Source organism: Thamnophis sirtalis, unplaced genomic scaffold (genome assembly GCF_051295495.1).
Source record: "Thamnophis sirtalis isolate CommonGarterSnake01/CBP01778 unplaced genomic scaffold, rThaSir2_p1.2 scaffold_10, whole genome shotgun sequence".
Taxonomy (NCBI): Eukaryota; Metazoa; Chordata; class Lepidosauria; order Squamata; family Natricidae; genus Thamnophis; species Thamnophis sirtalis.
The window spans coordinates 16,159,649-16,174,040 of NW_028261390.1; the positions used below are offsets into that span (position 1 = coordinate 16,159,649).

The window sequence follows — 14,392 nt, forward strand, 5'->3', positions numbered from 1 at the left end:
ATAGCTGCTTTCGTTCAGCACCATTATAATTTCAAATGGTTGCTGAATGAACGATTGTAAATTGAGGACTACATGTGATCCTACTGACATCTTTGTAAATTTTTATTTCATACCCCCCAAAAAAGATTATTGTTTGTAATGATGTTAGGAAGCTGCTTTTCCAAAATACTCTGTATCGGAGGAAAAAGACAGAATAGTTTTGAATGATTTGGGTTTTTAGACTTTTGCATACTCTTTATCAGCACAAGAGGCCAAACAATCTCGAGTCATTTTGTCTTCTTATTTATCTTCTCCACTTCTACTTTTTCATATGCCTAGCTGTTCTTTCTTTTTCTTTAGATTCTGCTAGAACAATGTTGCCTTTAGCAATATAAACATTAATCTTTATAATTTTACAGTAGAGAGTTATTTAAAAGGAGAGAAATACGAATCTCTTCTGTAGAATTTCGCCTTTGTGTTTTTTTGTGTGTCTGGCACCAAGCATTTTTTATGTTGCCATATCCAGGCAATTTTTCCAAATATTTTTCTCACAGCCGCAAACATTGTGAAACAATGCTTATATTTTAAGAATAGTTTCCTTTGTTTAAAATTCCACAAATTGCAAAACACAGAATATATTTTTTTAATTTAAAATAAATATTTCAAAAATAACAATTTTAGCTGTATTTAAGTGAAGCCATTCCTTAATATTTAGTTCAAAAGTTGATTCCACATTAACTCTTAAAATTGAGGAAATCTGGATGGTTTCATCAATGGCCATTTAGAAGTAACACTTCATGGAAAGTCTGACTTCTTATGACCGATCATACAGCCTCACATTTGGTAAATCAGGGTTCCCAGACCAGTGATTTTCTTACGATATTGAGTAAGAGAATGGCATGGATATCTAGAGCCAAGGTGGCGCAGTGGTTAAATGCAGCACTGCAGGCTACTGCTAGATCAGCAGTTCAGCGGTTCAAATCTCACCGGCTCAGGGTTGACTCAGCCTTCCATCCTTCCGAGGTGGGTAAAATGAGGACCCAGATTGTTGGGGGCAATATGCTGACTCTCTGTAAACCGCTTAGAGAGGGCTGAAAGCCCTATGAAGCGGTATATAAGTCTACTGCTATTGCTATCTTTCAACTTTTCTAGTTCACCCTGCTCACCCCCAGAATTATAACGAGTGACTGTGTTTCTTAACAATTAAAATTGGGATCTATATAAAAGGACTCAAATAGGTTGAAAAGATTTTTTGCTATCAGAATTGAAGTCATTTCTTTTGTAACTCAGATGCTTTGTAGATTGAATATCAGAATCTGATTTAAAATTCTCATCCATCATGGACTGTGATGGCAAGCCTGTGGCCTGCGTGCCACAGGTGGCACATGGAGCCATCTTTGAGGGTATGCAAGCTGGTACCCTAAGTCAGCTGCAGCGAGCATGTGCACGTCAGCCAGCTGATTTTCGGCCTTTGAAGGGCCAGGGGAGGCCGTTTTCACCCTCCACAGGCTTCAGGAAAGCCTCCAAAGCCTAGGGCCTACCTGGCCTACGGGAAGTTTGGAAACAGGCTGTTTCTGGCTTGCTTGGGGGGGCGGGGGCGGCGCAGGCCGTTTTCGCTTCCACAAGCTTCAGCACACATGCACGGGGGTCGGTACAGGAGGCGGGTCGTGTGCACATGTGCAAGGTGGGGGGGGTGTTGAATTATGGGTGTGGCCGCGCGTGCTTTTGGCCCCCGAGCCAAAAAAAGGTTAGCCATCACTGGCTTATGACAGTTGGCAAAAGAAACTGACTTTATCCTTCCTGTGCTTATAAATTTATCCTAAGCATAGATGAGATTGCACTCTGCTTAGAATATTTAAATTTCTGTGTGGGTTGCTAAGATTTAAGAAATGATTATCTTGGTCTGGGTGTTCTGTAAATGATGGTGCATTAGTTCTAGAGATTGGGCAAGACACACATCAGTTTGCCTGTACAGATGATGGATTTTGTTCAATTTGCTAGTTATTATTAAGAAAGAGAAGGAGTCCCTCCTTGGCGTATTTTTATAAGGCTAACAGAAAAATACCAATATATGAGATTCTAGGACATTTTCTGGTTAAACAATGCTTTATACAACCTGACATTTGTTTCTTCGTTCCAGTTTCAAAGCAGCACAATGCCTTGATAAGTGAACGGTTCTGGTACAAATAAAGGGGGGGGGATGCCCATAAACACATTTTTTAAAAGAACCTGGCTGACTCTGAATCATCCAGGTGAATCAAGGGAGAAGGTTAAATGGGTTAATAATAATAAAGATAATAATAAAACCAAAGGAATCCTTTATACTAGATCAGGGGTGTCAAACTCAAGGCTCGGGGGCTGGATGCAGCCTGTGGGGTGTTTAGGTCTGGTCCATGGGGCCACCCTAGAAACAACAAAGGACTATTCAACTGCCAGTGAAAACGGAACTTGGGAGGGTTACATGAGGCTCTCCCAGGCTCTGTTTTTGGTCGTGATGGTCTTCTGCCAAACTCTGTCAGAAAAAAAACAGCTTGGGGGGGGAGGCTGTGCTCAGTCCCCTCCGAGCTTCGTAGAGGGCGGCAGGAGGCCGTAACGGTCAAAAACGGAGCTCAGGAGCCCGTTTTCGCTGGCAGAACGCTCAGGCCATCACAGATGTCCCCGACACAAGTGATGTCAAGCTGGCCATGCCCACTCTGGGCAAACCCACCCTGCCCCTGAAGTCAAACAACCCTGAGGCGGGCCACAATGAAATCAAATTTGACACCCCTGTACTATATGTATACTATATACTGGTGTGCTTGATACAGTATACCAGATACTGGTGTACTAGACACCAGTATTTAAAAATACTTGTGTAGGAGAAGTCTTTTGAGAAGACTGATCAGAACTCACAAATAAAATTGGGTAATGGCTTTGTGTGTGTCTTTAGCTTGCAGAGGTCATTGAATCAATTTTCCATTTTAAGGATTTTGCTTTTATGTAACTTACTTATTTATGGAAATCTTCTAATTTTGGGAACATTCACTTGGAAAAAATACAGCAACATGGCCAGTTCCAGGCCAGTCTGTTTATGGGGAAGCCAACTCCTCTTGGCAGAGGACCTAACCTAGAAGAATTATGGCATATAAAAACCAAAGTGGTGGTCCTACTGAAATGTTGGCACTTCCTTTGATTGTACACCACTAGCAGATGTCTGACAATTTTCTGAAAATGGACAAATGGCTTTTGATAGTTTGCAGGGAAGAGGTATCTCTCTTACTAAATATCTCACAATTGGAATCTAAGTAACTCTTCAACCTAAATTTCTCCATCTTAAAATGTATTTCTTCCCTAAAAAGCGATAGAATAGAATAGAATAGATTATTGGCCAAGTGTATTGGACACAAAATAGCAATAGCAATAGCAATAGCAGTTAGACATATACCGCTTCATAGGGCTTTCAGTCCTCTCTAAGTGGTTTACAGAGTCAGCATATTACCCCCAACAACAATCCGGGTCCTCATTTTACCCACCTCGGAAGGATGGAAGGCTGAGTCAACCTGGAGCCGGTGAAATTTGAACAGCCGAACTGCAGAACTGCAGTCAGCTGAAGTAGCCTGCAGTGCTGCATTTAACCACTGTGCCACCTCGGCTCTCAAAAGGAATTTGTCTTTGGTGCATATAATCTCAGTGTACGTAAAGAAAAGTAAAATAGAATACATTCATCAAGAATCTTAAGATACAACACTTTGTGATAGTCCTAGGTTACTAATAAGCAATCAAATTATACTAGGAAACAAATAAAACAATATAAATTTTAAAAATACAAGCAACATGCTTATAGTCATTATTGGAAAGAGTTAGGTACTAGGAAGGAAGAGAAGAATAATAGTAATACAGTCTTAGTAAATTATTGACAGTGTTGTGGGATTAGTTGTTTAGCAGAGTGATGGCATTTGAGGAAAAACTGTCTTTGTGTTTAGTTGTTCTGGTGTGCAGTGCCCTATAGCGTCATTTTGAGGGTAGAAATTGAAACAATTTATGTCCAGGATGTGAGGAGTCTGTAGTTATTTTCATAACCTTTTTTTGACTCGTACAGTATATAGGTCTTTGATGGAAGAATATGGTCTTGCATTGCATTAGATATGCAATATCTAATATTAATTAATAATATGCAAATAATAATAATAATATATTAATGAATAATATGCAATTTGGTCTTGTATTGCATTAGATCTTAATTCCTAAGTTTGATACACAAAGAAAGCGACTTGGGAAGTGACAGATGTCTCTTTGTTCCCTTTTAAAAGGCCTGTTCTTTAGAAAGAAGATTATACTTTAGGACAAAGAGAAATGAAACAAAAATTATTACCTGGAAAACTGTATCTGCTTGATAAATTTAATTCTACCTGGGGGAGATACAACAAATGGGGAAGTAGCTAGGATAGGGTTCAGTTCACATGTATCTCATTAACTTTGACTTACGTGTCTTTATTACTCTAATTTATTAGTCACTGCAGATAAGTTAAAATATACTAAATGATAATGATGTTTCTGAGTATTCCATTGCTGGACTGCTACATTTTGTTTTAATTTGATTTCTTGATAACTTAAAGCAGACTTCTTTATCTTGAAACCATGAATATAGTAACTTCACATATAACTTTAGATACAAGTTTTATATTATTGAAATTCAGGTAGTTTGTTCACACATGGGTTTCTGCTATAAATAAAGTTTGGTACGAAATGAAAGCCATTGTAGCAAGGACCGATAGCCTAAGTATCAAGGGGGGGCCTGAAACCTCAAATTAATTTAGATTAATAATATTTTTGACCACACACACATTTTGTCTTGTCTATGGCCACTTTTGGAGTTGGACATTTGGAGGAGATAACTTCTACTTTACAGCTTCAATTCAAATTGGTAATTTAGGAATGCAAAGAAGGAATCCTTATCAAGAAAGTAATCAGTGTGCCTTGGCTTCTCTTTATTTCTTTTCGTATATATGAAATACCTGTGTTTCCACAAAAATAAGACCGGGTCTAGGGCTTATTTTGGGGAGTGTTTCCCCATGTATGGGAGGCCCACTTCTTCTGCTTGCTTGTGGGGGGGGGGCAGAAGGCCACATGGCGCACTAGTACTGCCACCATGAGGCAGAGAGTGGAGCTGCCCCCCACACACAGCTTACCTCAGGGCTCTTGCAGTCAGGCCACCCAACACTTGCCTTGCCTTGTGGCTGTGGCACCAACAAACCACTCAACCTTCTGCTCCGCTATGTCCATAAGTAAGCAGAAGTGGGCCAGCGGTCACATGGGCTCCTGCTGCACATGGCTGCCACTGCTGCCGCCACCGCAAGGCAGGTGGGGCATGGACGGCCTGGCTGCAGGAGCTCTAAGGTAAGCCGGTGCAGGTTGCATGGGACACATCCACCACATCCTGGCTCGCCTCATGGCTGTGGCACCATGAGCAACCAAACAAAATAGGCGGCCGGGCAGCTGCACAGGCTGTTAAATAGGGTTTATTTTGGGTAGGGCTTATATTAGGTGCATGTGTAAAAAAACATTCTAAGGCTTATTTTTTGGATAGGGCTTATTTTCAGGGATTTTTTTTTCATTTCTGTCTTTTCCCATGCTGTCCAAGAGTTGCTAGATGTAGTATGCAAAATGGAAAACGGGAAGAATGCCATTGTTCTGGCTGAGGAGCACCATAGTGGATCCGAATAATTCATACGAAGAGCTGGAATAGCATGGATGCACATTCCTTTACTTACCATACATTTCCTCTCTATCCGGATGTAAAGGCATCTGTGCAGAGGAAGGGTGGAAGACAATATGATAGCATATCACAGAGGCATATTGGTGTGCTGGTTATTTAGCATAGCTTTGTAAGCTTTGAAAGTTGGATCTTAGATAAATCAACAGATAATCCATCTGTTATGGATAGAAAAAATGCACTCAAGCCAGGAATATTATCTATTCCAAATTTGATAGTACTCGGTTTCTTCCTGGCTTGAGAGTAAGTGTAAATCGTAAGGTACAAGCAGTAAAAGCATAATATATAGAGCGTATTTTAATAAGCATATAACTTAGGATAATGATAATAGAGATAGATGTTTTTTATAAATATGATTGTTACGAAAGATATGAATACCAGTATGGAAAAGCTGTTATAAGTGTACATTTGTGTTTTATCTTTTAAGTGTTAGAAGATTCAATAAATGCTTTTTAAAAAAAAATGCAATTAGATTAAAATACAGTAATTAATATACTCTAAATGTTTGATGGGGGCCTTGAAGTTACATATAGGAATTTAAATGAATATCCTGTTGACCTCTAAAGGAGTTTAAATGCAGAAGAAAAGATACCCTCCTTCCTTCCCCTGAACTTTTTGATGATGATGAAAATAGATTTACTTGAAAAAATACCGTATATACTCAAGTATAAGCCGAGTTTTTCAGCCCACTTTTTGGGCTGAAAAAAGCCGCCTCGGCTTATACTCGAGTCAGTGAAAAATTTGCCCGAAATGGAGGAGAAAAGGGGCGGGGCCATGCCGCTGGGTGACACTCGTGAATGGCCCGGCGCCCCTGTGAGTTTCCCCTCCCTCTGTGTCAGTTTGCCGCGCAGCACGCACCGCACCATCCCCCCTCCTCACGTTCTAATGTAATGCAGGGCTGTCTTACGATTCCCCTTCCTCCCCCTCCTGCCGCTCTGCAACGATGTCCCACCTCCTCCTTGTTATGGCAAGCAGCCACATAGCGATGTCCCGATGATGAGGAGGAATCCAGTTTTGAAGGATTTTAACTCTTGTGTTTTAGCTTGGTTGCTGGTATCTATTTTTATTTTTGAAATTTACCAGTAGCTGCTGCATTTCCCACCCTAGGCTTATACTCAAGTCAATAACTTTTCCAGTTTTTTGTGGTAAAATTAGGTGCCTCGGCTTATATTCGGGTCGGCCTATACTCGAGTATATATGGTATATATATCCAGTTGCCCTCATGTGCGCTCTGGTATCTTTTTGCTGTATATGGTAACTTGACAGATGCCCAATTCTTCTGCTCTTTTCTTCCCTTAAACCATGATCCATTAATCAATCTCCAATGCACCGAATTATGTTAGAAAGCAAACTGCTATAGAAAGTAGCTGATTTTTTTAAAAAAAAAAACACCATCATGTTGCATATTGATAACATTTCCACAATTACTTAAGCATAATATGAAGATTAACCCTGGAAGGAAACCCAGAGGGAATGCAGCCACAGGAACTCAAAATGTTCTCTGTTTTGGTAATGAACACCTTACAAAACTAGTTCCAATATTATTGGTGTGTGAGGTCTACTGCAAATGTTGACAGAAGGACTCCTGCCAACCTCAATAGGCAGAGCGTGTGCCATAAATCAAAAGTTTCATGTGAAGCCAATTGTTCGGCTATATTTCAGCCTTTCCTCCCTTTAAATGCCCGCAGTTTCTAGTTTCATGCCTAGGAGTTTAGCTTTAGTAACATGGCTGATCCCACTTTTCACGTATCTTTGTGAATACATTCACATGTTTAAATGCTTTTGGCCGTACAGATAGTTCTCACCTTAAAACCATTCATTTAGTGTCTGTTCAAAGTTTATTTTATTTATTTAGTTTGTCACTCATGTACAAGATAACAGGAATAAGAATAAACATGAATAAGAACACAGGAAATGGGAATAAATAAGTGGGGACAGTAGGACAGGGACATTAGACACGGTGGTGTGCTTATGCATGCCCCAACTTACCAGCACTACTTACCAGTTGTAATGGTACTGGAAAAATGTGACCTATGACTCTTTTCCACAGTTACAACCATTGCAGCATTCCCATGGTCACGTGATCAAAATTCTGATCCTTTGGCAACTGACTCATATTTATGACGGTTTCAGAGTCCTGGGTTGTGATCACTTCTTGCAAGCTTAAGGCAAACAAACTCAATGGGAAAGCCACATTCAATTAACGACCATGTTATTAATTTAACAACTTCAGGGATTCAGTTAACAATTGTGTCAAGACAGGTCACAAAATGGGACAAAAACTCACTTAACTGTCTCACTTAGCAACAGAATTTTGGGGCTCAATTGTGGTCATAAGTCAAGGACTATCTGTATTTAGGAAAGATCCCAAGAGAGCAAGACAAACACTGTAATTATTATAATGTATACTTTGAGGATGCTTTCTTCTTACTTCTTTTGGAATATTTTCAAGCAGATTTACTAAATCAGACCAATGTTTTAATAGTGAAAATATAGAATTTCCAAAGTGACTTAACCTGTATGCAAACTTAGAACTATATCCAAGAAAAACTTGTCCTTTCCCAAAATGTAAACTTATTTTTCCCCCACAATTGCTTCAGTTCTCACTTTTCATAAATCAGTAATCTTACCAGTTATGTATATGATACACATAATATTTTTTTGCTTTAAGGCTTGTTAACGTTCATATTTGCTGAATTGAAATTTTCATCAGATAAATAATGGATATTAAATGCAATCTGTAAAATATATTCTGGATGCACAAATAGCCAGAACCAATCTTTGAGGTGGAATAGATGAACAAGGGGACGCGGTGGCTCAGTGGCTAAGATGCTGAGCTTGTCGATCAGAAGGTTGGCAGTTCAGCAGTTCGAATCCCTAGTGCGGCGTAACACAATGAGCTCCCATTACTTGTCCCAGCTTCTGCCAATCTAGCAATTCAAAAGCATGTAAAAAATGCAAGTAGAAAAATAAGAACCACCTTTGGTGGGTATGTAACAGCGTTCCATGAGCCTTCGGCATTTAGTAATGCCGGCCACATGACCCCAGAGAAGTCTTTGGACAGTGCTGGCTCTTCGGCTTAGAAATGGAGATGAGCATCGTCCTCTAGAGCCAGAAACAACTAGCACACAGGTCTGAGGGAACCTTTACCTAAATAAACAGGAAGTCCCTCAAATGTTATATGCCTGGTTTGGCCTTCCTTATTTTAAAGAAAGTGTAATATGAACACATGGACTGGGAGACCATTATATTCATAATCCAAACTCTAAACTTTGTTTTATACACTGTGAAAATGAATCTTCTGGACTTGAAGAAATGCCACTATATTTATTGTCAAAAACAATCAGAATGTGTTTTCACATGAGCATGTCTTAGTAAGCTCAGAATTCGGGGTCTTGTTAATACAAGTAGAAAGACACCAACTTTAAATGAGATCTTAATAAATTGCAGTTAATCTCTGAAACGTAGTTTGCATATGGATGGCATACAAGGTATGGATTAGGGTGTCCTATGAGATTTGCAGCACTGTGTGCCAAATTGAGGACGAACAGTGAAGGGCCAGTCTTTCTGCTTATAATTAAAAGTAATTTTCTTTGTATTTATCTAAAGGAACATTTTCATTGAATCCTTGTGCTTGTTTGGGGATTGTGCTAAACTAATATGTTTTTTCTTCAAACAGTGATTCTTTGGAACCCACACAATTCACTAGTTATACTGCTGCTGCTGTAAGAAGCATGCCTGAAAACCCAGAAAATGGGGCCAGTAGGCCTATTTCAGCTGAGTCTGGAGCTGCATTCAAATCCACAGGACCTCAGTATGCTGAGAAAACCCCAAGCTGGGAGTCTTCTAAGCAACCAGGTAAATCATTGAAGGTTTTGGTTTGGTCCCTGATTTTGAATTCAAATGTTTTATATATTGATGATACCTGATAAAATTTGATACCAAGTCCAGATTTGTGCTTTACTTTGGTTGAAAGTTTAATTTTCAAATGCAATACGAAACTATACAAAACAGAAATGCGTATCAAAATTAATAAAGTGCACTTTCACAACTGGATCCCCTGTAAAGTAAAATTGTTCTGAAGAATGAAGACTACCATTTTAACACAAGAAGCATGGTTTTGCTGATTATGGAATTTATTCATATATTGACTTGACATGTTGGTATTACTGTATTTTTCAGAGTATAAGACGCACCTTTTCCCCCCCTTAAAAGAGCGTGGAAATATTGGTGCATCTTATACACCGAACGCAGCCATTTTTGGCCTCCTGAAACTCCGCCCCCGCATTCCATTTTTGCGAAAAACGGCCCATTGTTTGTAAAAACGGAGGGTTTTTTGCCTTCCCTCAGCCCTGCTGAAGCCTGCAGAGTGCTGCTGGGGGCTGAGGGAATACCAAAAAAAATTCTTACTTATCTCTCTGAAATCTTGGTGCGTCTTATAAACCGTTGCGTCTTATAGTCTGAAAAATACAGTATGTAACATATGACACAAAAAATACACCTTATGTCTCTATATATCCCACTGCACATATACTTCTAGTTAGGACAGAGCAGACATTCAGGGCTGTCCTCATTGCATGTCCATAAGTACAACTATATGTTGAGTCAATTTATATAGATGTAAGAATGTGGCTCAGTGGTTAAAGGACGCGGTGGCTCAGTGGCTAAGACATTGAACGTGACAATCAGAAAGGTCGGCAATTTGGTGGTTCGAATCCCTAGTGTCACATAATAGAGTTAGCTCCTGTTACTTTTCCCAGCTTCTGCCAACCTAGCGGTTTCGAAAGCATGTAAAAAATGCAAGTAGAAATAGGAACCACCTTTGGCGGGAAGGTAACAGTGTTCCTTGCTCCTTCAGTGTTCAGTCATGCCGGCCATATGACCATGGATACATCTTCAGACAGCGCTAGCTCGTCATCTTTGAAACGGACATGAACACCACCCCCTAGAGTTGGGAAGGACTAGCACATATGTGCTAGGGGAACATTTACCTTTAAGAATGTGAAATCTTAGTTTGTATTGCCTTGAGTTTAATAATGGAACAAAAGCGAGCTTTCTTCTGCAAGGAAAATGGGTTAGAAACTCAGTAAATAATAATATATAGTACAGAAGAATGAGGAACAAATCCGTTGCCTATGGCATGGATATGATACGTTGGCCTATTGAATGGCTCTTAAACTTGATATGTTTTAAAGAATTGTTTTCCATAGATAGGGGTCTTTCCCCCTAGGGGAAGTTGTTTCAGGGAGAACTGGGTTTTCTGGAGAAAGAAGTTAGGGTAGAAGAATTTCCTTCTCTGTCTATCTTTTCATCTTTTTATATTTTATTTGTTTTAGCTCTGTTGAGCCAAGAAGAGCTGAAGTGTGATCATAACCATAGTCACAGAGCAACCACTTCACTTAACAACTAATTTGACAGTCCCAATTGTGGTTGCTAAAGAAGAACTAACTATATGCTGTACTCACTTAAAAATATTCAGAATTGAATAGTGGTACATATAGTTTTATCATTGTTATCAAGAGCCTAAATGAACACATTTGCCAGGAGTGTCTTGTCATCAGCTTGGTTGCTCCCCATAGCTGGTATAGTCACAGGACTGTCCTGTTCATGTACTAGTAATGTAAACTCAAGTAATCATAATGTGCTTTGCTGCTGCTAACCCTGAATAGAATGTGGCATTCTCAGTAGGACATCCTTTTACACATAGCTATTACACTTTTGCCATTAGCTACTAAGCCATTTGCAAATAAGGTAACCAGTCTGGCATATAAGACAACCAGTATTGGGTTTTTTAAAAAATCTTGCTGGATTTTTTAAAAGACGCTAATCATCACATTAGTCTTGCTGCCTTTGCTGTCACTAGTAAGAGCACTATCTAGGAATGACTCCTCTAAGTTCAATTTTTCAGTGGAATGCACATTCTCTCCTTTGGTAGGCTTCTGTTTCAAAATTTTAGACTTACATTAGACTGCAGTCTAGAAGTCGATTAAATAAATAAACAAATAAATAAATAAATAAATAAGGCACCGTTACACTAAAAATCAAGCTTGTAATTATTGTTTTTCTCCCCTTATGATCATCTGTAGGTAGAACATAACAATTATGATTATGCACATAGCAATTTGGCAAGTCTAAAACAAGCATATTAGCAAGTTTTCAGATCTTCCTTTTGTTTTTCCTTAGGCTGCAATAACACAGCAACAAAGCAAACTTATTAAAAGGTTGACTTCATTAACTCGGTGGGAAATTTCCAAGTGAAAACGTATTGGATTGTACTGCTGAAATCTAATAAGGAAAGAAAACTATAGGCTGTTAAGCTAGGCAGGTGGTCCTTGACTTACAACCACAATTTGGACCAGAATTTCCATAGTAAACTGGTGCAGTCATAAAGCAAGTCATCATAAAGCATAACTGGACCTGATTATATGCCAACTTTTACTGCACTTGTTAAGTGAATCACTGCGGTGGTTATATGATTGCTACTGGAAAAGTTACAAAGCAAAATTATGTTTACTTAGGGTCAGAGGTGGGTTCAGCCGAACCAGTAGTAATTTGTCTACCTGGAACTGGCAGCGATCCAGGCCTGCCACGCCCCCGAACCAGTTCTGTAGATGGCGCCATCTTATTTTTGCCTTCTGCAAATGTGCAGAGCAATTTTTGTTGCACTGCTCATTTGCGCACGAAGTGCGTCCCTGAGCGAACCAGCAGTAGCGGTAGCCGGAACCCACCCCTGCTTAGGGTGCTCTAACCAGTCATAAGTGTGAAGTGGTTGAGAAGTGCCCAAATTGTGATAATGTGACTGTGAGAGAGTAATATGTGTGATGAGAGTCGTACACCTCTTTTTCCAGGACCACTACAACGTTGAACCGTTGTTAAACCAACAGTTGTAAGCTGAAGATTACCTTTAGTAAATATATTTCCAATCGAAGATTTCAATTCATTTCCATAGTAAAATCATAAATTAAATGTACTTAATTGATTATTAGGATGCTAATGTTTGACTTTTGTTTTAAGTACTTTCAGCTATATATAAACTGAACATAATACACATGGTTCTTCAAACTTTCTAAATTTAGTTCAGAGCTTTATTTTAGAGTATTTGGGGGGGGGGCTGGGACAATTTATTATGTGGACTGCAGATTCTTCACTCTTATAAAAATTGTCAGAATTTATGCAGATTTATTTTCCTGATGTGCTTCTCATCTAAGACTCTAGAGCAGGGGTAGTCAACCTTTTTATACCTACCGCCCACTTTTGTATTTCTGTTAGTAGTAAAATTTTCTAACCGCCCACTGGTTCCACAGTAAAGGTGATTTATAAAGTAGGAAAATAACTTTACTTTATAAAATTTATAAAGCAGAGTTACAGCAATCCCTACCGCCCACCATGAAAACTGGAACACCCACTAATGGGCGGTAGGGACCAGGTTAACTACCACTGCTCTAGACGCAGTGTTTTTCAACCTTTTTTGTGCAAAGGCACACTTTTTTCATGAAAAAAAATCACGAGGCACACCACCATTAGAAAATGTTAAAAAAAATTAACGCTGTGCCTATATTGACTATATATAAAGTGTTTTTCCCACGGCACACCTTACACTATGTCACGGCACACTAGTGTGCCGCGGCACAGTGGTTGAAAAACACTGCTCTGGAGAATGTTTTCACCCATGATTGTACATTTTCAAATAGAGTGATGGCAAAACTAAGAAGGGAGCAATAAAGACAAGGAAAAACAGATTTCTCTAGAAAGTTGACAACATCTTCATGTCTGTTTAGTTCTATTTTCACACAAAGAACTTTTTGCAAATCTTCAAGGGATGGTTTTGGGGTTGGGCAGTGTGGAAGTCACTCAATGGAATTTTAAAATCAGGGCCTGCTGACTTTAAAACTATAGCTGGCTCGTTTTTAACATACACAGAAGAGGTATTTTAAGTATAAAATACCTCTTTGCCATCAAACATTTTGTAAGATAAGCACTATGTTTTTTCTTTTCTCCACTGATTTTAAAAATATTTTCTGAGAAAGATTAAACTGATGCCCCCATCCCTTCCCCCTCAAAAGTCCCTTTTGTAGAGGGCAAAATTTGGCAGAGAACTCTCTGTATTTCATACTAAAAGAAGACCTTCCCAGTTACTTTTAAAAATACTAATTTACTCTTTCCAGGTATTTTTAATCTGTTTAGAACTGTTCTAGTTGAAAGAGAGTCAGTTAAGGTTTTGAACTGGCACAGGCAAAGCCCAAGTTCTAGTTTACCTCAGAATTAGGCATTAGGTATTATTTGGACCTTACAAGGGACGTGGTGGCTCAGCGGCTAAGACGCTGAGCTTGACGATCAGAAAGGTTGGCGGTTTGGCAGTTCGAATGCCTAGTGCCGCGCAATGGAGTAAGATCCTGTTACATGTCTCAGCTTATAAGTAGAAAAATAGGAACCACCTTTGGTGGGAAGGTAACAGCATTCTGTGCACCTTCGGCGTTTAGTCATGCTGGCCACATGACCACGGAGATGTCTTTGGACAGCGCTAGCTTTTCGCTTTGAAACAGAGATGAGCACCGCCCGCTAGAGTCGGGAACGACTAGCACATATGTGCGAGGGAAACCTTTACCTTATTATTTAGACTAGTCAATCTGTCAAACCAAACCAACCTCAGAAAGAGAATGT

General features: G+C 39.4%; 1 protein-coding gene across 4 annotated transcripts in view; it reads left to right on the plus strand.

The window, feature by feature from the left end:
- PDLIM5 (PDZ and LIM domain 5) overlaps window positions 1-14,392 on the plus strand; it is a 150,480-nt gene that overhangs the window by 107,491 nt on the left and 28,597 nt on the right. For all 4 annotated transcript variants that reach the window (XM_087724111.1, XM_087724112.1, XM_087724109.1 and 1 more), the window contains one exon: window positions 9,411-9,589. In XM_087724111.1, coding sequence (XP_087580237.1) covers window positions 9,411-9,589 — 179 coding nt within the window. The remainder of the gene's footprint in view (window positions 1-9,410; window positions 9,590-14,392) is intronic.